General features: G+C 42.4%; 1 protein-coding gene across 1 annotated transcript in view; it reads left to right on the top strand.

The window, feature by feature from the left end:
• The window catches only part of AGPAT5 (1-acylglycerol-3-phosphate O-acyltransferase 5), a 157,329-nt gene extending 134,692 nt beyond the window's left edge, over window positions 1–22,637 (top strand). Inside the window, exons 6-8 of the mRNA XM_068142959.1 lie at window positions 4,666–4,827; window positions 19,872–19,995; window positions 21,845–22,637. Coding sequence (XP_067999060.1) covers window positions 4,666–4,827; window positions 19,872–19,995; window positions 21,845–22,070 — 512 coding nt within the window. The 3' untranslated portion in view covers window positions 22,071–22,637. The remainder of the gene's footprint in view (window positions 1–4,665; window positions 4,828–19,871; window positions 19,996–21,844) is intronic.
• Window positions 22,638–23,308: the final 671 nt, after the last annotated feature.

Genomic DNA, 23,308 nt, shown 5'->3' with positions numbered 1-23,308 from the left:
GTCCAGTGACCACGAGATAATTGAATTCTCAGGTTTTGGTCAAGCCAAGAGAGGCAGCAAGAAGACCTCCACTCTGGACTTCTGGAGGGCAGACTTTGGGTTACTCAAGTAACTAATTCAGAGGGTTCCTTGGGATAAAGCCCTTAAAAACAAAGGGGTCCAGGAGAGCTGGTCCTACTTCAAGGAAGAATTGTTGAAGGCTCAGGGACAGGCTGTGCCAATGTGCCGGAAGATGAGCCGCCGGGGCAGACGGCCAGCCTGGATGGTTAAAGAACTTTTAATGGAACTAAGGGAAAAAAGAGGGTGTATCACCTTTGGAAGAGAGGGGAGGCAACCCATGAAAAATTTAAGGATGTTGCCAAATCATGTAGGAAGAGAATCAGGGAGGCAAAAGCACATTTGGAGCTTAAACTGGCCTCTGCTGTGAAAGACAACAAAAAGTCCTTCTATAAATACATTAATAGCAAGAGGAAGGGAAAGAACAACCTCCACTCCTTGTTTGACATGGAGGGAAATGTTGTATCAAGGGGTGAGGAAAAGGCAGAGATACTTAACACCTTCTTTCCCTCAATTTTTACTAGAAGGACAGAACGTCTTCCTGACAGCTGGCCTGCAGAGCTGGCAGAAGGAGCCAGGGAGCTGCACAGTTTCCCTGTGTTCCATGAGGCGGTGGTTGGAACTCTCCTTAGCAACTTGGATCCCCACAAGTCCATGGGACCAGATGGGATTCATCCTAGGGTGCTGAGAGAGCTGGCAGATGAGCTGGCCGATGAGCTGGCCAAGCCACTCTCCATCATTTTCCAGCACTCCTGGCTCACTGGAGATGTCCCAGAGGACTGGAAGCTGGCCAACATGGTGCCCATCCACAAGAAGGCCGGTTGGATGAGCCAGGGAATTATAGGCCTGTCAGCCTGACCTCAGTTCCAGGCAAGATCATGGAAGAGGTCATCCTAAGTGCAATCACACAGCACTTAGAGGATGGCCAAGGGATCAGGCCTAGCCAGCATGGATTTAGGAAGGGCAGGTCCTGCCTGACCAACCTGATATCCTTCTATGATCAGGTGACCCGCCTGGTGGATGTGGGGAGGCCTGTTGATGTAGTCTACCTGGACCTCAGCAAGGCCTTTGACACCGTCCCCCATAGCAAACTCCTGGCCAAGCTGTCAGCCCATGGCTTGGACGGGAGCACACTGCGATGGGTTAGGAACTGGCTGGATGGCCCAGCCCAGAGAGTGGTGGTGAATGGTGCCACATCCAGCTGGTGGCCAGTCACTAGTGGTGTGCCCCAAGGATCAGTGCTGGGCCCCATGCTCTTTAACATCTTTATTGATGATCTGGATGAGGGCACTGAGTCCATCATCAGTAAATTTGCTGATGACACCAAGCTGGGGGCAGGAGTTGATCTGCTGGAGGGTAGAGAGGCTCTGCAGAGGGACCTCGACAGGCTGGACAGATGGGCAGAATCCAACAACATGAGATTTAACACATCCAAGTGCCGGGTTCTGCACATTGGCCACAACAACCCCATGCAGTGCTACAGGCTGGGGTCAGAGTGGCTGGAGAGCAGCCAGGCAGAGAGGGACCTGGGAGTGCTGGTTGATGGTAGGCTGAACATGAGCCTGCAGTGTGCCCAGGCAGCCAAGAGGGCCAATGGCATCCTGGCCTGCATCAAGAACAGTGTGGCCAGCAGGAGCAGGGAGGTCATTCTGCCCCTGTACACTGCACTGGTTAGGCCACACCTCGAGTACTGTGTCCAGTTCTGGGCCCCTCAGTTTAGGAAGGATGTTGACTTGCTGGAACGAGTCCAGAGGAGAGCAACAAAGTTGGTGAGGGGTTTGGAACACAAGCCCTATGAGGAAAGACTGAGGGAGCTGGGGTTGCTCAGCCTGGAGAAGAGGAGACTCAGGGGTGACCTTATCGCTCTCTACAACTACCTGAAGGGAGGTTGTAGACAGGCGGATGATGGTCTCTTCTCCCAGGCACCCAGTACCAGAACAAGAGGACACAGTCTCAGGCTGCGCCAGGGGAGGTTCAGGTTGGATGTTAGGAAGAAGTTCTATACAGAAAGAGTGATTGCCCATTGGAATGGGCTGCCCAGGGAGGTGGTGGAGTCGCCGTCATTGGAGGTGTTCAGGAGGAGACTTGATGGGGTACTTGGTGCCATGGGTTAGTTGTTTGGGTGGGTTGGATTGGTTGATGGATTGGACGCGATGATCTTGAAGGTCTCTTCCAACCTGGTTTGGTTTATTCTAAATAAAGGTTTATTCTAAATACCATTTTGCATAGACATTTATCACTGTTGCCCATAAAGCTTGGAACAATGACTTCAAAAGGAGAGCCAGTAAATAACCTTTTGTCTCGGTGCTCAGACTAGGAGGTTCTTAGCAAATGTTAGGAAATCAATATAATGATTTATACTGAAATTTTCAGCTCTTAAGATTAGAGCCATTTAGAAATTTGCATTACCTTACAGTGTTCAGTAGGCATTTTCATAAAGGTAGATCAAAGTGTACTTTGTCCAACAAGGAAGAGAAGTTCTGTACAAAACCAGGACATACCTTTTGAATTAATTTTGCAAGCAGGAAGATAACAAAGCAATAACACAACCCTTTGGTCTGGAAAAAAGTTCTGCTTCATTTATCAGGAACCAACGGATGGTTCTTTAAAAATGGCCTAAAGAGTAAGCCAGTGAAAAATAATCCAAGAAAGTAATCATTGCATTTTGTTCTGATACTTCCCTTTGAGAAAGATACACATCTTCTAGCAAAATAATGAACATTTTAGCATAATACACCTTTTTTTTTTTTCTAGAAGCACATAAAATTAAATATGAAGGAGCTGTGTTCAGATCATGAGAAGTTTTGGTGGGTTTTTTGTTGGGTTTTGTTTGGTGGGTTTTTGTTTTGTTGTTGTTTTGGTTTCTTTTTTTAATTTTAGAAGTCTTTGTGAATTAAAATTCTGGAAATAGAATAAGGTTTGTACTTTAGAGGCCAGAATATTTGTATGTTTTTAACTATGCTTTAGGTGGAATTGGTCAGCTGAAGCAAATATGGTTATTAAATACTCCCCCTCTACTCAGCCCTGGTGAGACCCCACCTGGAGTACTGTGTCCAGTTCTGGAGCCCCTATTACAAGAGGGATGTGGAGGTGCTGGAATGTGTCCAGAGAAGGGCCACAAGGATGATCAGAGGGCTGGAGCACCTCTCCTATGAGGACAGACTGAAGGAGTTGGGGCTGTTCAGTCTGCAGAAGAGAAGGCTCCGAGGTGACCTAATTGTGGCCTTCCAGTATCTGAAGGGGGCCTACAGGAAGGCTGGGGAAGGACTTCTCAGGATCTCAGGTAGTGATAGGACTAGGGGGAATGGAATGAAGCTAGAGGTGGGGAGATTCAGGCTGGATGTGAGGAGGTTCTTCACCATGAGAGTGGTGAGACCCTGGAATGGGTTGTCCAGGGAGGTGGTCGGGGCCCCGTCCCTGGGGGTGTTTAAGAGCAGGCTGGATGAGGCTCTGGCCAGCCTGATCTAGTGTAGGGTGTCCCTGCTCATGGCAGGGGGGTTGGAACTGGATGATCCTTGTGGTCCCTTCCAACCCTGAATGAAACTATGAAACTATGAAACTATGAAACTTGCTCTTAAACCTGACATTCTTGTGTCCTTGACATCCCAATCCCTGTATCTTGGCCTGGCTGATTAAAACCAGTTGATTTCTGTAACTATGGATTTGTTAGTAGCCAAGAAAATTGTAATAGGTTGTTCAGGGGGAAACAGAGAAGATTTTCTCCTTGTCAGTTCTCTCTTCTATGTTTTTGCCCTCCTTGCTTAGTTGTCTATTGAGATGATGACTTGAATCAGCTAGCAGGAGGGGGGTGCCAGAGCAATACAAAATTAACAGCAGGAACAAGCACTCAGAAACAGCAGTAAGGGAGACAACTGCAAGGATAAGAATGATCATATCTAACATCCCCGAATGTGCTATTTGGAGAAAGAAGCAAAAGCAGGGAAAGCTATAATCAGTAGTAGAAAATGACATAAACTATTGACATTTCTGCTAGCATAGTAGCTTTGGAGAAATGCAGCATCCTGTTTAAGCAAGTGTAGTTTAAGACAACCGCTTTTTTGTTACTATGAAGCAGTACTAGAATTCCGTATATTGACAAAATTGGTTTGTCCTTTGGAAGTAAATTTCCAGATGAGCATTAGGCATGCCTAAAATGATCTGTGCTTATGCCTCACCTACCAAATCTGCCTGGTACAGAATTTCAGGAGGCAGTGTCCTTTGCATTTAGTATTTCTTGGTTAATTTGCTCTTTTTTTTACCTCAGTTGGACAAACATAAACAGGAAAGAGAAGTGCTGTTTCATCGCTTTTGAACCACAATAAATCCATCACTCCTTCTAGAGCAGGTGCTGTAAAAAGGACTTTGTTAAGCAGCCTTTTTGTTATTAATATCCTTTAGGATTTCTGTTTCATCTTCTACATGTGCTCAGTAGTAGAGCATATGCAGTGTGACACACACATGTTCTATCTTAACTGAGAATTGAGAGTAAAAATAAACCTTTTATGATTTCAAATGGGGGTGCTGAAGGTCCTTGGCATGATGTTCCTTTTGTGGACATAGTCCACTTGATTTTTCAAACACTAATATTTATTTATTTTTTCCCTCTAGGACTTGCTGTATTAAAGCACGTGCTAACACCACGTGTGAAGGCAACTCATGTAGCCATTGACACAATGAAGGACTATCTGGATGCTGTCTATGATGTGACTGTAGCTTATGAAGGTACTGTGGACCATAAAGGGCAAAGAAAACTGGCACCATCTATGACAGGTGAGTAGATGTATATTGGACATGCCACATTAGACAGCTGTGTGCTTGTTAATATACAAAAACAACTTCAGGTGCTTTGTAATGCTCTGAAGATAATCCAAAATGCTTCAACCATCTTGCCATATCTTGGTGGGCATGGTTTATTAGTGACTAGGCTTTACAATAGTTGCTGCTGACACTCCTGCCCCCCCTTCCCTATAGATAATACTTCTGTAGTCAAATTCTGCATATAGGTGCTCATTGGAGTTAAAATGAATTTGGAGCCATAGGCAGCAGGTGCTATTTACCTTCATGTTTCATCTAGCAGTAGGATTTAGCATCACTATTAATCTTCTCCTTCTGTCTTTGTTGTGATGGATATCTGTACAAGTGAGCTGATTGCTGAAATGCCTGTATTTTAAAGGCAGTATTTGTGGTAATTGTATTTTACTGGCAGTTCTTCAAATTCATGCGTGTACCCAGTAACCTTGCAGACACTTAGCAGCGTTTTTGTGCAAGTGGGCTTCACTTGCTGTACTATTGTAAACCGCCTACAGCACCTTAAGTGAATGAGGTGAATATAGTTGTATGCTCCTTGAGTAATCTAACCAGAAAAATAAGTTCTGTTAGATGAAAATAGGTTTCTGTTGAGCAAAACACTGGGACAGAAAGTCAGGGTTTGCTGAGTTTTGATTACACATGGTAGTGTGTGCATTTGAAATTTTGTAATCTGGAACTCTTAGTGTAAATAGCCTTTCTTAGCAAAATTGGTTTGTTTTTTTCAGTCCAGCAACCTTAAGTATCGTAAGGTTTACTTTCTTTACAGGATTAAAGCAAAAGTTCGTATGTTAGCAACTGGAAAACAGACATTCACCATCATGTCTGCATTATTGCTTTGAGAAGAACAGTGAATGCCAGGCACACCTGAGAACATTGTACCTTCTTAGAGCAGGCCAATTATTATAGTATCCTTCCAGATCTGTTGAACTTTTTGTCACTATTTATGCATTTTAATGTTTTGTTGACACTTTCCATCTGCGAGTTGTTTGCTTTAGAAGACATCAGATTTGATTAGTCTTGGAAAGGGGATTAAGATTAGATTAGTTTTACATGGGGTTGTTGGTTTCTGCTATTGCTTCACATCCAGTTGTGACCAATAGATAAATTTTTTTTCTACAATTTATTCATTAGTCATTCCCCTTCATTCCAACAAGTTTGGATCTTGGTATGTTTCCAGTGGAAGTTTGCCCTGCACATGGCAGCCTTTCCAAAGAATAGCAAATTCCCACAGATTTCTCCTATCTCACTACTGGAGATGATTTGTCCAGATCACTAAAGACAGAACATAATGGTCCTGCTTAGGGAGCACCATGCTGCTAGGCAGTATTTATTTGTGGTCATTAGAATAAGAATAATCAGATAATCATATGGGCACTACAGAAAATTGAAGTGCATCTAGGGTACCAAGTTCTGCAAGAACTATGTAGAAGTGAAAAAGAGGAGGCAAAACTTCTATGCTGGATTTGTCGATGCCGTTTTCTTGTGTTGTCTTTTAGTAAAAAGTGGAAATAAGCTTGGAAAGAAAGAGTGAGAGCCTAGTTTTCCCTCTTCTGAAAGACTGTCCTTAGTGTTCACATCTAGGTTTGTCTGATGTTAAGGGGCAAGTCTTGTGGGATATGGGAACTGTTGTCATTCTTGAACCTGAAAGAGCATTATGTACACATCCACATCTTTATTATTCTGCCTGAAGGCTTTAACATAACCAGATGGTATTTATCTGGCCATTGCAGATGAAAGAGTATGTGAAATGGCAGCATGTGACAATGATAAACACTGAACAAAAATAGAAGTACATGTAGACTCTGTTTTGAAGAATTCAGAGGCATTCCTGAGAATTATTGACTCTGCTGTATATCAATTCCAGAACAAACACTTTGAATGCATGTGTATGTGTGCACTTCTGCAGATCCGTAGATCACTTTGATCAGTGTAATTTGAGGAGGTCAGACTGGCCTAACTTCCCTAGGGGCAAGTACACTTTTCTAGGTGCTTGCACTTTTGCTAGGACTCATTTGGACAGAAAATGCAGTACAGTAGAAAAGAAACTGGAGCAAAGAAACTAGTCCTTGGACTATGGCCTGATTTTGATCACATCCCCTGCCATTCACAGAATATTAGGGGTTAAAAGGGACCTTGAAAGGTCATGTAGTCCAAAACTCCTGCCAGAGCAGGATCACCTATACCAGATCACACAGGAACACATCCAGTCAAGTTTTGAATGTCTCCAGTGAAGGAGACTCCACAATCTCTCTGGGCAACCTGTTTCAGTGCTCTTTCACCCTCACAGTGAAAAAGCTTTTCCTTGTTCATGTAGAACCTCCTATACTCCAGCTTGCACACACGTTGTCCCTTGTCCTGTCAAGGTCGAAAGAATGATAACAAGTACCTGTTTCTAGATGTGTCGCAAAACAATTTTAAAAAAAATTATCAAGAGTCCAAAGAAAGATTTATAGTGATGAAATTACTGATGATCTGTCCAGATCTCTGCTAGCTTTCTCGTTTTTATTAGATGAAAGAATATTGAAAAGTAAATGGGGGTTATTTTAGAGCGGCAAAGAAAGGATGTAGATTAGAACGGAGGCTGAACAGGTGAACCCTGCATCAAGTGTGGGATGGCTTTTTAACATGTAAGTAGTAAATCTCACATGATGAGCTTGTCATTGTGCATGTGTACAAGCAAAATGTAAGTAACATACTTTCATATTTCAAAATGTACATTTTCTGTTGAAATATTTGGAGGAATTTGGGTAGCAGTAGTTGGGAACATAGTTCTGTGGAAAAAATCTTGGTTTTATTTTGTGTGAAATATTAAAATGCAACTTTTTTAATAAGAATTTCACTAGGTCCTACAAAGTAAATAATGTTCTCATTCAGTTTTCAACTGAATACATTTTCACTTGTCCTCTGTAGGACCAGACCTGTCATTTTAGAACCCCTGTAATTTCCTATTAAAAGTAGTTTGAGTAACATCAAAGCCTCTCTTTTCATTTGTGGATAACTTACTTGAAGTGACATTTTGAACACAGATGTGGACGTATGCATCAGTGTTCTGCAAGCAGGATGGTCTGGGTAAATGCAAAGTATTTTCATACTGTAACAATTAAACATTGTAGTTCTGCTCAACAATAACATTTCACTGAAGCATGGCATCACTTGATGGGAATGTATGCAGGCCTGGCTGTAATTCTTTGTAGGACTCAAAAAAGGGGAGAAAATGAAGGTTAGTCTGAGCATGAGTAGCACCTATGCTTATGCCCTTGTTTTGAGATAGGTAAAGAAAAAGCCCCTGTAGCCCAGTTTCTTGTCTCCAACATCAACCAGAATAAGGCATGATTTTCCTTTTCCCAAATCACAAACCTGTCTGTGTCTTCATAACACCCCCTCAATGAGAGTAATAATCACCTTCAACATATGTTCAAGCCCAGAGTATGTGTTCATCTGATTGTAAATAAGGACCTTGTGTATCTCAGTAATTCTCAAGCAGCTCTTACTGAAGGTAGCTTCCCTTTAGAAATTTATGATCAGAAAGCACACAATTGTCAGAAAACATCTGCTGCACAAAGGATTTTGTAAGTATTTACACTGTAGATTCATAAAGTGACCCTGCATACTGACCTCATGCACATGTGAGAGGAAGCATTCAGCTCCCCAGGCAGCATTTATCTACAACAGATCGAGGAACTCCTGACTTGATGCAAAAGTGTATCTAAACCCTGAGGATAACAAAAACAACTTAAATTTCTTCACACTGTCAGACTTGGCCAGGAATATGTTTCTGCTCTGAGAACTTGTGTTTATTTTTGATTTTTATGTACATGAGAGCCCTTTTCTTCTACTCTGTTTGTGGTACTATTCTCTGCATATCAAAACAGACTGGCTGAAGGAAAGGCAAAACCATCAATACTGGCAGTGTTGGCATAGTTCATAACAGATCCTGTTTATTTGCTACAGAGAGCATTGTTTTGAACTGGTCCAATCCTTGCATCTTTTCTTGCCCTTTTTTTCTTCTTTCTTTCTTTTTTTTTTTTTTTTTTAAATTGCATAGTTTAACTGTTTGGGTTTTTTCCACTTCTGAAACTTCAAAAATGTTCCAAGGAAGATACAGATACCTGCTAAAATTGTTCCTTTTCAGTTACCAGTGATGGGATACCCTTTAGATGTTATTCACTGATCCAAGTTCTGTTGTTGGCAGCCTGTTAATCAAAACTGTTATGCTTTTGTAGGAAACCTCCCGCTAACTTGGCCAACATACAGGACTCACAGATTGTTCTAGAGCAGTACAAAGGCCAGAATGCATCTGTTAGAATAACATATTAAAGCCACTTGAAGATTGCTTGTAATGTACAAGTACTATGGGTTTTCATCTTGTTTCAGTAAGACAGTGACGCTCTGCTGCTCTCCAGTGCCAATACCAGTATTGAAAACTCTTCATACCATTTTCTAATAATAGTTTTAAATGATTGCTTAGATCTGGGTATCTTTATGAAAGTACAGAAACATGATCATTTACACTTGAATTTGAAGGATTAGTTGGGCTATGGTTCCTACTTGACATCTTCAGATTTTTTTTTTTTCAATCGGTCATATCCTTCCTTCTTCCCTTCTCCAAACTGAAAATTCAGTCTTTTTAATCTCCATGCTTGTAATGCAGGCACTTTTTCTCCTTTAAATGTTTTAATTGGCCTTTTCTGTGGCTTTCTCTGAGTCCACTATGTCCTCCTTCAGATACAGAGACCAGAACTGCACATGGTATTTAAAATGTGGATTCGTAATGTTTTTATGTATCTGCAAAGTGACTCACTTCACCCTGTTCTCAGTGTTCTTGCTAATGCTGATGAATATGGTGGAGATTTGGGGCTAGTTTCAGAGAAGTGTCAGCAAGGCGCAAATTGTAACCACTAATTCCAAGTTAAACATCATGTAATCAGTTTCCATTTTTTTTCCCCCGTGGTTGTTTACACTGAAGCTCAGCTGCCACATTTTCACCCTATTTGCTCAGCTTTGAGGTCCTTTTGGAGTTTGGCTGCTTTTGATACCCAAAAGAGCTTAGGGTCTTCTGAAAAAGATGTGAAAAACTGGAGAGTTCACTGTTTGCTCCCTTCAGCTCACCAATCATGACACAGAATAAAACCAGTCCTAGTGTTCAGTCCCTGGAGGACCCCAATTGCTGTGTCTGTTCCATCCTGAAAAGTGACCATTAAGTCCTTCCATTTGTTTCCTCTCTTTTAACCAGCTTTTGGTCTATAAAACATCATTTCCACTAATCCCATGGCAGCTTAATTTCTTTAATAGCCTTCAGTGTGGAACCCTGTCAGAGGCTTTATGAACATTCAAATATGTCATGTCCAGTGAATCCCCTTTATCCTCCTGCTCCTTGGCACTGTTGTAGAAATCCAGCAAATTGGTGAGAAAGGATTTCCCGTTAGAGAATCCAAGCCAATTCTTTTCCAACAGACTGATTATCTCTGTGCTTAGGGATATTATTATAGAGCCTGCTGTCTTACCCAGGGATGTAAGACTCTTTGGTTTGTATTGTCCAGCGTCATCACTAAAACCCTCATTTGTAGAAGGGAAACACCCTTTTTTTTCTGGCACAATGGCTGTTTGTGATGATAGGCAACACATCTTTGTTTTGAAATTCCACATTTAAGAGCTTTTGGATGAATGCTGTCTGGTCTTGGTGACTTCCTGACATCTAACTTGTTTATTTAGTCTAATATTTTCTGTCTGTTTGCTTACTGATCTAGTTCCTTTGAGCAGTCTGTTACAAAGAATGCAATGGGTGTAGGAATCAATTGTTTTCATCAAGAAAAATAACGCAAACAAATATTTGGGCTTATATTTTACTGATGCTCTGCACACCTTTTCATCCACCAGTGCCTTAGCTTTTAATATATTCCCAAAAGTTGGAAGTGTTAAAGCATCCCTTGCATTTTTCAAGTTCCTTTTTTAGTCCTCTTGATTTTGTTTACATTTCACATGAGCAGTTTTGTGGCTCTTCCTTATTTGGACAAGCTTTCCATTCCTCAGAGAGGAGAAAGGATGAACGTAGTGGTACCCTCCTTAATTATTCAGGTGGGCTTCAGACCCACCCAGACATTTTTATACATCTTTAGCTGCTTCATACATCCTTTCTAATACAAGTTTTTCTGGGATGTAGTATTTAGGGTTTTTCCAAACAGCCAGTGTTTTGCTACTGGTTGTTCTAGAAAACAGTCTTTTCTTTTTAATCTAGTCAGTTTGTGGTTGGTTAGATTTGGGTTTGTTTGGAGTTTTGTCCCACTGCACCTTGTCTTAGTAAACCATCAGTGCAGTTCAATAAAGTCTGCTGGAGTCTCACACTCCTGCTATCAGTCCTGAACTTGCAGCTCTCAGTCTGGCTCACAGTTTCTGGTCACTATTATCAAACTTAGCAGGAAGTAATTTTATATATCTAACTAATATATATTTTATTAGAGTCTGTGTTTTCCATCCACAAGGATTTCATATTGCTTCTGACTTCTTATATAGTTTCATAGTTTCATAGTTTCATTCAGGGTTGGAAGGGACCACAAGGATCATCTAGTTCCAACCCCCCTGCCATGGGCAGGGACACCCCACACTAGATCAGGCTGGCCAGAGCCTCATCCAGCCTGCTCTTAAACACCCCCAGGAACGGGGCCTCGACCACCTCCCTGGACAACACATTCCAGGGTCTCACCACTCTCATGGTGAAGAACCTCCTCCTCACATCTAGCCTGAATCTCCCCACCTCCAGCTTCATTCCATTCCCCCTAGTCCTATCATTACCTGAGATCTTGAGAAGTCCTTCCCCAGCCTTCCTGTAGGCCCCCTTCAGATACTGGAAGGCCACAATTAGGTCACCTCGGAGCCTTCTCTTCTGCAGACTGAACAGCCCCAACTCCTTCAGTCTGTCCTCATAGGAGAGGTGCTCCAGACCTCTGATCATCCTTGTGGCCCTTCTCTGGACACGTTCCAGCACCTCCACATCCCTCTTGTAATAGGGGCTCCAGAACTGGACACAGTACTCCAGGTGGGGTCTCACCAGGGCTGAGTAGAGGGGGAGGATCACCTCCCTCGACCTGCTAGCCACACTTCTCCTGATGCAGCCCAGGATCTGATTGGCTTTGTGGGCTGCAAGTGCACATTGAAAGCTCATGTTGAGCTTTTTGTCCACCAGCACCCCCAAGTCTCTCTCCTCAGGGCTACTTTCCAGCCAGTCACTGCCCAGCCTGGATTTGTGCCTGGGATTGCCTCGACCCAGATGCAGGACCCTGCACTTGGTCTTATTGAACTTCATGAGGTTGGCTTGTGCCCACCTCTCCAGCCTGTCAAGGTCCCTCTGGATGGCCTCCCTTCCCTCCAGCGTGTCTGCTGCACCACACAGCTTGGTGTCATCAGCAAACTTGCTGAGGGTGCACTCAATGCCACTGTCCATGGCACCCACAAAGATGTTGAACAACACAGGTCCCAGGACTGATCCCTGAGGGACTCCGCTTGTCACTGGCCTCCACTGGGACATGGACCCATTGACAGCCACTCTTTGGGTGCGGCCATCAAGCCAGTTCCTTATCCATCTAGTGGTCCACCCATCAAACCCATGTGTCACCAGTTTGGAGACCAGGATGTGGTGCGGGACAGTGTCGAAGGCTTTGCTCAGGTCCAGGTAAACGACATCAGTTGCTCGCCCCTCATCTATTAATTTTGTCACCTGCTCATAGAAGGCAACCAGGTTGGTCAGGCAGGATTTGCCCTTGGCAAAGCCATGCTGACTCTTCCCAATCACCTCTTCACTATTCTTTTGAGCGAGTAGTGACTCCAGGAGGATCTGCTCCATGATCTTTCCAGGCACAGAGGTGAGACTGACTGGCCTGTAGTTCCCTGGTTCCTCCTTCTTACCCTTTTTGAAGATGGGGGCAATGTTTCCCCTTTTCCAGTCTGTGGGGACTTCCCCAGATTGCCATGACTTTTGAAATATAATAGAGAGGGGTTTAGCAACCTTATCTGCCAGTTCTCTCAGTACCCGTGGGTGTATCATGTCGGGTCCCATGGACTTGAACACTTTCAGGTTCTTCAGGTGATCATGAACCTGATCTGCACTTACAATGGGCAGTTCTTCCTCCCCGTCCCTGGCATTGTCTTCCATAACATCAGGAGTGTGGCTAGAGGCCCTTGCAGTGAAGACTGAGGTAAAGAAGTTATTAAGCACCTCAGCCTTTTCCTCATCACTTGTGACCATGTCACCATTTTCCTTTCTGAGGGGGCCCACACCTTCCCTAGTCTTCTTCTTCCCATTAATATACCTGTAGAAGTTCTTAGTGTTCCCTTTAATCTCCCTGGCTAGATTCAATTCGAACTCTGCTTTGGCTTTCCTAACCAGGACTCTTGCTGCTCGGGCAGCTTCCTTATATTCCCCCTGTTCTACCTGTCCTTCTCTCCACTTCCTGTAGAGTTTCCTTTTAAGTAATAGTGTGTCCAGTAGCTCCTTGCCCATCCAGGCAGGCCTCCTAGCATTCTTACCTGCTTTTCTCTTTGTTGGTACACAGAGCTCCTGGACACAGAGGAGGTGGTCCTTGAATACTGACCAGCTATCCTGGGTCCCTCTTCCCTCCAGGGCTTTGTCCCACGACACTTTGGCTAGCAGATCCCTGAAGCGATCAAAATCTGCACGCCTAAAGTCTAGGGTCGTGAGCTTGGAATTCTTCCTCCTGATTGCCCTGAGGAGATTAAATTCAACTGCTTCATGGTCACTGCAGCCAAGGCTGTCTCTGAGCCTCACATTGCTTACCAGCCCTTCCCTGTTGGTGAGAACAAGGTCCAGCATAGCACCATTTCTTGTTAGTTCCTCTACCATTTGGAGGAGGAAGTTGTCTTCTATGCAGTCCAGGAACATCCTGGATTGCTGGTGCCTTGCTGTGTTGTCCCTCCAGCAGATGTCCGGGTGGTTGAAATCACCCATGAGGACCAGGGCTTGTGACCTGGAAGCCGCTTCTATTTGCTTATGGAGGGCCTCATCTGCTTGGATCTGCTGGTCAGGTGGCCTGTAGGAGACCCCCACAGTAATATCTCCTTCCCCTGTCCTGCCTTTAATTTTAACCCATACGCTCTCAACTAGCTTATCATCCCTCCCCAGTTGGAGCTCCACTGATTCCAACTGGCTAAAAAGCCTACAGCACCCGGTATTCCCGGTCGGTCTCCCATCCAAGTACTAACCGGGCTCGACCCTGCTTAGCTTCCGAGATCGGGCGTTCTCAGGGGATTCCTTCGCCTATACGTCATATTGTGCCATTCCTGTAGATGTGGTAGCCTGGTAATGCTGCATGCTTCTTCAGGTCCACCAGAGTCAATGCTCAGTGCCAGTAATTCTTGTTCTGTCTTCATGTTTAGGCTTCTCATATAGGTACAGAGGCACTTCTGAGTTTCACCCTCACACTGAATTTCAGCCACACCCACCTCTTGTGGTCTGTCCATCTGAACAGATTGCTTTTCCTGACCCTCAGCTTTTCCCAGCTACTAGTTGAAACACTTTCTTAACTTTTTAATTTACATTGCCAACACCCTGGTGTGAAAATGTTTCAGATGCATCCTGTTTCTTGTCACCAAAGGTCCCCAGTCCTAATGTGCTCACCTTACACTGAGCCCCTTGTGCATGCTTGGAGGCTCTGATCCATGTATTCATCGCAGGACTTGCACGGGGCATTGGCACTATTTCTGAGAGTGCTATTCCTCAGGTCCCAGGCTTATCTCCTGGCTGCAAGCATTACTCTAGCCTGCACAACATCCCCTCCATGCTTCCCTTCATCAGCACTGGTAGGTACTGGTTCTGCCCACTCCTCAGCCGCATCCTAGGTTAACCTAACAACCTGGATGTTTGCTTTCCCACCTAGAGCTGCTTTGCCCTACCACTGCTTTATTTCATTAGTGCAAGCTCTAAAATAGTTTCCTGTCATCTCAACTTGAGGTGATGGAAAGTCTGAAGATGGGAAACTTAAAATTGTTTTGCCAGTTGATTGTTAATTTGGTGTGCAAATTAAATGAAAGTGGAGAGATGGGATTTCCTTCTTAGGGGAGGAGGAGATAGTTTACGAACTGCTTTGATAGCTGAACACTGAAGTCTAAACTAATGAAAATGTAAGCAGTAGAGAAAGCATCTACAGTTCAGAGAGGAATATCTTTGCCCTCGTGGTTTTGCCTGTAAAACTATACGCACCGCAGCACCCAGTGCTCTGTTCCTGAAGAGGCGTAATCTTACACTGTTGAGATACCAGTTACGTAGAATAAATATGCATTATTTGGATTTCCATTCTGTGTGATATCACTTTCAATTTATCACAAACATTACTCAAATCTGTTGAAATAGGAGAGCCCTTGGGGCTCTTTAAGTGGACACAACTGTGTCAGTTTGTCCTTTCTTAATTTTGAAGGACTTTGGCAATAATTACATCGCATTAAAGGAGCTGATGTAGGAGGTTGAAACCTGAGCTACTTTACTGCTGTCACATTTAAAGTGCATATAAAAATAGACTTCATTAGTAATTGCAAACTGGAATATCTAAGTATAACACCACTTAAGGTGCAAGGCAAATAATTTGGAGTGGTAGAATGAACTTCTGTGACAGCATTAAGGGGAAGGTGGTCTGAGGCTATTTATATGTCCCTTCTCAGTACCAGGTACATGACTATACTTTGGAGTTTCTTTTCTTCCCTGACTTTCCCTGGTAATGCCAATAATTCAAAACAGAATTAATTGGCTTTTGAAGGTGAGGATTTTAAAATTGGTAGAGTTATGTGGAAGGCCCAGCATGCAAAACACCCTTCCTAAACATCCCATTTGCAATGCAGAACTCTCTGAATCCAGCTCCTTTCCTAGAGGCTGTTGCACTCCATTCATGAATCCAAATTGCACATGGAGTACTTCAGTCTAGTGTTAGTGTGAAACCTGTCCCACAGGAGGGCCATAATGTCAGTTTTAAGAACAAAAAATGCTCAATCTACCTTATTATTTTCAGTTCCTTCTTTCTGCTGTGGTTGAGCACTAGAAGCATGGTAAACATTCTGCACTTGTATCTGTTATTTAGCCAGACAGAAAGTTTTATGAGGAAATTAAGTCCCACACCCAAGTCAGTCCACTTTGCTCCCACACAAGTTGCTAGTGTTCATTTAACCCAAGTCATACTCAGTTCTTGATTAACTAATGCTGTCCCCAATATAAAGGCTTATTATAACACGTGATTTGCACTTATGTTTTGTCTTTTCAATGAAAGTTCAGGCTTGCTTGTTCCTGCTGTTAATTATAAGAAATTCTGCAAGTTTAAGAAACTGAAAAGCCTGTCATATGTTGGCCTTAAGGGCTAGTGTCCCTGAAGTTGGATGCAATTTGCACATAATAAATTGCTTCAATAAGATTTTGTTTCTTAGCTTAATTATGGAAGTCTTTTGGGAGATAAGCTAATGTGAATTCAAGGGTCATGGGACTACCACAAAAACTTTAGAGGTTGTGGTGATAAAAGCCAGCTGTTTCTTCTCAAAAACAACCTCTCAATATATTGTTGTTAGCCACTGGTGTTTTTATGGGGTTGCAGTGTCATTGTGCATCTGAAAAAAGAGCCAAAAAATTTGATTAGTTGCATTAAACTCTGACATGAACTGGATAATCAAGCTGACTAGCTTGATTGCGTGTATTACAGTGTCATCTTCAGATACCCAGGATGGCCCAGGCTTTGGATAACATGGCCTCGAATCCATGGGTGGGAATGTCAGTTCTCTATGGGAGACCACCTGCAGTTGCAGGTCACACAGCTTGCAGCAAGGCTGTACTAAGTCTCAGACCACAAGGCTGGGGAGAGGAGCATTAGGATTTACAAAGGTGGAAACTTAAGACAAACTTTTAGGATCTTCACAAATGGGGACTCAATTTATAATGGTTGAAGAGGACTAGTGTGGGAAGCATTAAGAATCAACTTGCAGTGGAACCTGAGCTTAAGGCAGAAAAAAACAGCAGCAGTATTTGCTTTCTAAGGAGATTTTTAGGGTTGCTATATTTCAGCTTTGGTGGTGGAAGGTGCATCTTCTGAAATAGTTATGTATTATTTCTGTTGTATTAATTAGAGCTTATTATTTATTATGTATTCTGTTGCTGTGTTTAAATTACCAACTATCAATATTTTTAATGCAGCATAACATTAGTTTTAAAAATACCACATAACTGTTAATAATGCTATCTCATCTAACTTAGAAATTCACTTGGTTCTATGGATCTATGGCTAGATCTTCAGCCCTAGCTGAATATGAGTAGCATAAATGTTTTTATAGGAGTCTAGCACAAAAAAGACACTATGATCTGGCTTCCAGGCATTTGTTTTCTTGATACTGTTTTGCATATTTATAGAATGTTCCACTTAATAGGTAATGCCACTCAAAAAGAGGATTTGTACATCAGTGAGTACTGTAAGCATTTAAGATGTGGGTAATACATCTGTCATTTAAAATATTAATAGCATGCTTTTAAGTGCTTGTATAGTGAATGACCATCATATAGTGGTCTGTTTCTCTGAGGACCAGAGAAAATCCTTTCTTCCTATTAAAAGCAAGAGGAAAAACCTGCTTGAATAGAATAGAATAGACCAGACCAGGTTGGAAGAGGCCTTCAAGATCATCGCGTCCAACCTATCATCCAACACCACCTAATCAACTAAACCATGCAACCAAGCACCCTATTGTGGCAATGCCAGCGACAAGCAGTGTGAGCAATCTGGCAGTGCAGGCCTAGAGCCTGACATGGTGGTAGGCCATGCTCAGCATAAATGCAGAGCCAGCTAGCAGTGGAGCAAAACAGTGCTGTGCCTGCAGCATGTAACTAAAACAAGGCACTGGTAGCTATAAACATGGAAAGTTATCTTGGGACAACAGGACATGCACCTGCATCAACAAACCTTGTGTGTCATTAGTAGTTGGACCAATAATCTGTAATAGTGCAATGTGTGGTCACTCATAGGGAACCAATGAAGCCATGCCAACAAGGCACTCTGAGTTTATATAAGTTGTAGAAGTTCCCTTGCTATGCACTTCTGCCTTCCCTGTCTCTTCTTCTTCTACACTTTACTTTACTGTGCTATACTCGAACTACAGGCCTGCTCCATAGGCCTGCAATACTGGAACAATAAAGGAACAATACTCGATCATATTGGTCAGCCGTATTGATTCCAATCTCCGTCACCCATACCCTATCAAGTCTCCTCCTAAACACATCCAATGATGGTGACTCCACCACCTCCCCAGGCAGCACATTCCAATGGGCAATCACTCTCTCTGTGAAGAATTTCTTCCTAACATCCAGTCTGAATCTCCCCTGGTGCAGCTTGAGACTGTGTCCTCTTGTTCTGGTGCTGGTTGCCTGGGAGATATACACGAACACTGATTCCTTTGTGGGTAGTAAAAACATTGCACATTAACTTGTAGACAATGTCTATACAATCCATCATTCTGGACTTCAGGTACTTGTGTTGCTCACCATCCAATAGCTGTAAATAGGAGGTGGTTTCACCAGACTTGTTTAGCAACAGTTGTGTTTGCTACTCGGTGGCTAAGAGGTGGAGTTGTTTCTGGTTAGAGCCCTCAGCCTCCAGTTGGTGCTGTGTGGGTCACGTTGCTCCCTTTACATACCGCAGTGCAGTTCAGCGAAGGGCTCTTTGCCTGAGGACTAGACAAAACTGCACACAGCACCTGACAAATTTCCATGTCAAATTGCCCTAAGACTTAATGAGCTATTTATCTTTTCTCCTTCCCTCCCCCTCTACAAACACATTTGCATGAACAGGCTTTTAAAATTCTTTAAGGTAAGTGTCTGATAAAGATTGCTTTTACCATAAAGTCCTTAAAAATCAATAATCCAGTAAAAAAATAAAAGCAAATAGGGAGATGTCTGCTTTGGGAGACCATAATAAAGATGTATATGCAGTAACAACTATTTTGCACAGTCATTGCTCAAGATACCCCTAACAGTTATGGGTCAAAGTCTTCTATACATCTGCATTGCTGCCCCAAAAATGTCAACAACCCAAAGGGACTACCCAGGCTGTGTTACATTTGTTGCCTGTCTGTATTGTGTGAAGGAACTTCTGGGCCCTTTTCAAAATACAAAGATTGTTCATGTTTCCAAGGACTTCATCTTTACATCAAGCCTCTCCCTGTATGAGGATGCTATGGATATTGTAATACTCCTTGCTACTGATAAATGCAGATGGATACTGATATTCAAATGCTGGTGGGGTTTTCATCCCACATGCAGAATTTTAACCACTTGTTAGTTGCAGGAAATCCCATAAGGCTATGTGAGTAATGCAGTTTAGTTTGTAATAAATGCTTGCTTGCTAAATTTTTGTAGGGACAAATTGAGGAAACGGGGGAGGGAGATTGCAACAGGGCTGTCTCAAGCTTTGTAAGACAGATGAAAAATGAAGAAATGCAACATGGGAAGCATTTTGCTATTTAATTACAGGTTATTACTTAAACTGGAGCCCATTTTCTTCTGGAGATAATTTGGGAAATCATTCTAATTCCAATTTTGTCATCCAGGAGCAAACAAAATGTAAATTTCAGAAAGGACAGGCAAAGAAGATCAAATCAAGCTTCAATCAAAATTGCAGGCTGGGTGACTTCTTGACACAGAAGTTACTGCATCCCACGCTACAGAATGAGTGGATTGCTGCTGAGGTTGAAGTGTTAACATTTTCAAGCACAGCATTTTACAGATAGCAGAGTGCATTCTAGGATCATTTTCCCATGCCCCATGTGATAATGGGCCACCATCTCAAGAATGCGTAGGCCAAATGGCTTCTAAGTTCATTGAAGTGCTCAGGATCCAAACAAAGAAGGGAGGCTTTTGAGAACTGAAGTTAGGCTTCCAGGGCAATTACAGCTATGTGGTCAGATCTTCAGTGTGTTTCAGACAAATAAATGCCTTACAGTGGTTTTGTGACTCAGGCCCATTGTTTTGTTCTTTTTAGAGTTTCTTTGCAAGGAATGCCCGAGAGTTCATATTTTCATTGATCGAATCGAACTGAAGAACATTCCAGAAGAGCAGATATATATGAGAAGGTGGCTTCATGAACGCTTTGAAATAAAGGATAAGTGAGTAACAATATACAGAACTTTCTGTTTCAGGAACCTGTCCTATTTCTTTTATGTTAATAGATAAAACCATGATTTCTGTGTTAGCAGCAGTGCAAGCTGTAGGGCTCTCTGAAGAGAGTTGATGTTCACACTCCTGTGCGTATTATGTATAACAAAATTAATTTGTGGTTAAACCTTTTGCTGAGGAGGTTGAAATGGCTGAGTTTGAGATGTTCCTTAGACTGAGGATCTGTGAGTACATGCTGCAGGAAAGACTCCTACTCATCTGAATACTCTCAATTTATCCTCTTGTAACAGAGTCATGCTCAGCCAAGAATGTAAGATGGTCATGGTAAGCAAGCAAGTAAAATGCAGTTTGATTCTAGCCCCATAACCCATGCTAAAAAGGGCCAGATCTTGATCTAATCTCATCTGCCAAAGTTGTTTATGCATCTTCCATCAGACAGTGATTGGATAAAAGCACAACCCTGAGATCCCTACCTTCACTGGGGAGATTGTGAAGTAGACATTTCATCTTCCATCTTTGAGTCATGACAGAACTAAAGTGCCTGGATCCCTCTTGCATTTCCAAATAAGGTCACTACTGAGCATACACAACAGATCCTGGGGGACCTTGTGCTTTGGAAGGACTTTGTGCCTAAATGTGTGATTTAAGTATTGCTTGAGAGATTATGGTTTAATTTGCCATATATGAAGTCCAGATTAAGGGAGCTGAATCTGTTTGCTTTCTAAATCCTTGAATACATTGTGTGAGACAGACATTTCCCTGGTTCTTCAGCTGTGTTCTGCTGTAAAATTGTTCTGTCAGTCTCACACTCCATGGAAGTAAAAAATGGGTTAAGTCATCTTGTGATCTTTGATTCCAGATGAAAAATAACATGATGGTAACTGTTACTGAAGTGTCTTAGAAGTTCAGGATCACTGAAGTAATTTTTCTTCTCTTTTGAGAGGAAGCAAGTCTGAATTTCATTTTATACATAAACAACTGATAGATGAAATCAAAGTCTGTCCAGTGTCCCTTAAGTAGTCTTCTAGTGAAGATCGGCAAAATGGAACAGATCTCTGTCTCCCTCAAGACTCTTCTTGAGTGGATCATCGCTCCTGGGACCAGAGCAGTTTATCAGGAAAACTTGGAGATACTTAAACAAAATCCCAGAATCTTCAAATTGATTTATTACTGATTTTCAAAAGCAGGAGGAAAAAAGTTACCACTAACCCAGTGGTGTAGCATTTTACTCTTGCACATTTGGCTTCCAAGATACTTTGTAGATTCATGGAATTGTTTAGGTTGGAAAAGCCCTTTAATGTCATAGAGTCTGTTAACCTAGCACTGCCAAGTCCAACACCAAACCTTCTCCCTCAGTGCCATGTCTTTGTGTCTTTTAAATACCCCCAGGGACAGTAACTCAAGCACTTCCCTGGACAGAGTCTTGTGAGCCCATGTTGTTTATTAGTTTACTTTATGAAAATGCTCTTTTCCCATCTGTTAACCCTGTTTCCCCACTATTAACTGTGTGTGGTATTTTGTTCTCAATATTGCCCAGTATGCTGGGCTTTTCTGCTCAATCCTGAGTGAAAAGGATTATTCTCTTTTTTATTCAGTGTTAAAATTGGTCCCCAAGGAAAATCTGTTTTTATTGCTTGCAAGGGTTCAGGTTGAGTACTTCAGTGTGCAAAGTTACTTCACATGCATCATAGTCTTAATGCATACTGATTGTTTAAAGCTTACAGATAGGCTGCTGCATATTGTGAAATCATTTCTTAAATGATGTGTGATGAAATTAAGTTGCTTAAAACTTCTTATGCTAATGTGTAACTTTGACCATCTCTTTTTGTCTGCTTGTAGGTTACTAATAGAGTTTTATGATGCGAAAGATTCTAAAAGAAGAAACAAGTTCCCTGGGAAAAGTGTCCATTCCAAACTAAGCCTCAAGAAAACTTTGCCATCCTTGCTGTTTTTAGGTGGCCTGACTGCTAGTATGCTTCTGACAGAATCTGGAAGGAAACTTTATGTAAAAACATGGATATATGGGACTTTAATTGGCTGCCTGTGGGTTAGCATTAAACCATAAGCAGATGTTAGTCTCCAGTCAGTGAAATGTTCAGTCTTTTCTTGCACATCGCACCAAACTTTTTCCTGAGTTTATAGTAAAGAAAAAAGTGTAAATAAAGCCTTACTGATCGAACATTGGAAGTAACAGAAATAATGACTTAAGCCTCTGTGTGGTTGGTTCGGGGAAAATAAATGTAGATTTTCAAATTTGCTACTGAATTTTGCAGATAAGCTGAGTCATATGATAAATTGCTTTCCCGTGAACTAACATTCATCTCTATCTGCAGATTTGATTAAATGAGTTATGCATCAGAGTGTCTTAAGTGGACCTGTGAATGTATTTACAGGGATTAATTTAGGGTATACATTTATTATTCTGATATTCATGTTGATTTTTTGTTGTTGTTGTGCACTGCAGCAGTTCAGTTGCATCTATCCCAGCTGTACTGCAACTAAATCAAAACTTTTTTTCTTTGATTTTGCTTTTCAGTTTTAGCTAAATACTATATTCTTTAAAAGGGACTGTGTAAGCTGGCAAATTATGAGATGTTACCTGAAGCAGAATAAAATGTTCCTGAGAACTACAGTTCTGTTTATGTAGTGCAAGATTTTTGTGTTATATTACAGAATTAGCTGATTATTTTACAGATGTAAAACATTAAATTTTACTGAGGAAACAGCTTATTTTGTGCACCCTGTAGCTGTGCATAAAAAGAACATAAGCAGTATAATGAAATGTTAAGGCTTTGGTTTTTTACTGGTTTAACCAGACTGTAGCCTGCCTTGTGTCTACATTGCAAGATTGTTACTGCAAGATGGTCACCACTAGAGCAAAGGCTAGCAGAAGGACAGTGGGCACCCAAACAGAGACCACACACAAGCATGCAGATGTTCAGGCAGGTGGCTGCAGTGAGTGCTGGAACCTGGCACTCGACATGGAGGCTGGAGGGAGCAGCTCCTGTTTCAGGTGTGAGCAGGTCAGTGATCTGATGAGCATGGTGGTCAAACTAAAAGAAGAGGTGGAAAGGCTAAGAGCTAGAAGAGATGGCGAGCAGAAAATTGACAATTCCCATAATGTAATCTCTTCTAAACCAGAACAGGGGGTAACCTCTTCTAAACCAGAACAGGGGGTAACACTTAGGGGAACAGGGAGTTTGATACCTTCCCAGAAGCAAGATTCTCAACCTCCCTGTAGTAACCCACATGAGCAGGGCCAATGGGAACAGGTCTCTGCCCGACGGAAGAAATGCAAACAAA

The sequence above is a fragment of the Melanerpes formicivorus genome, unplaced genomic scaffold (assembly GCF_026170545.1).
Source record: "Melanerpes formicivorus ecotype bairdi unplaced genomic scaffold, bMelFor1.0.p_v2 SCAF_9, whole genome shotgun sequence".
NCBI classification, from domain to species: domain Eukaryota; kingdom Metazoa; phylum Chordata; class Aves; order Piciformes; family Picidae; genus Melanerpes; species Melanerpes formicivorus.
This window is presented reverse-complemented; position numbering and strand designations above follow the sequence as displayed.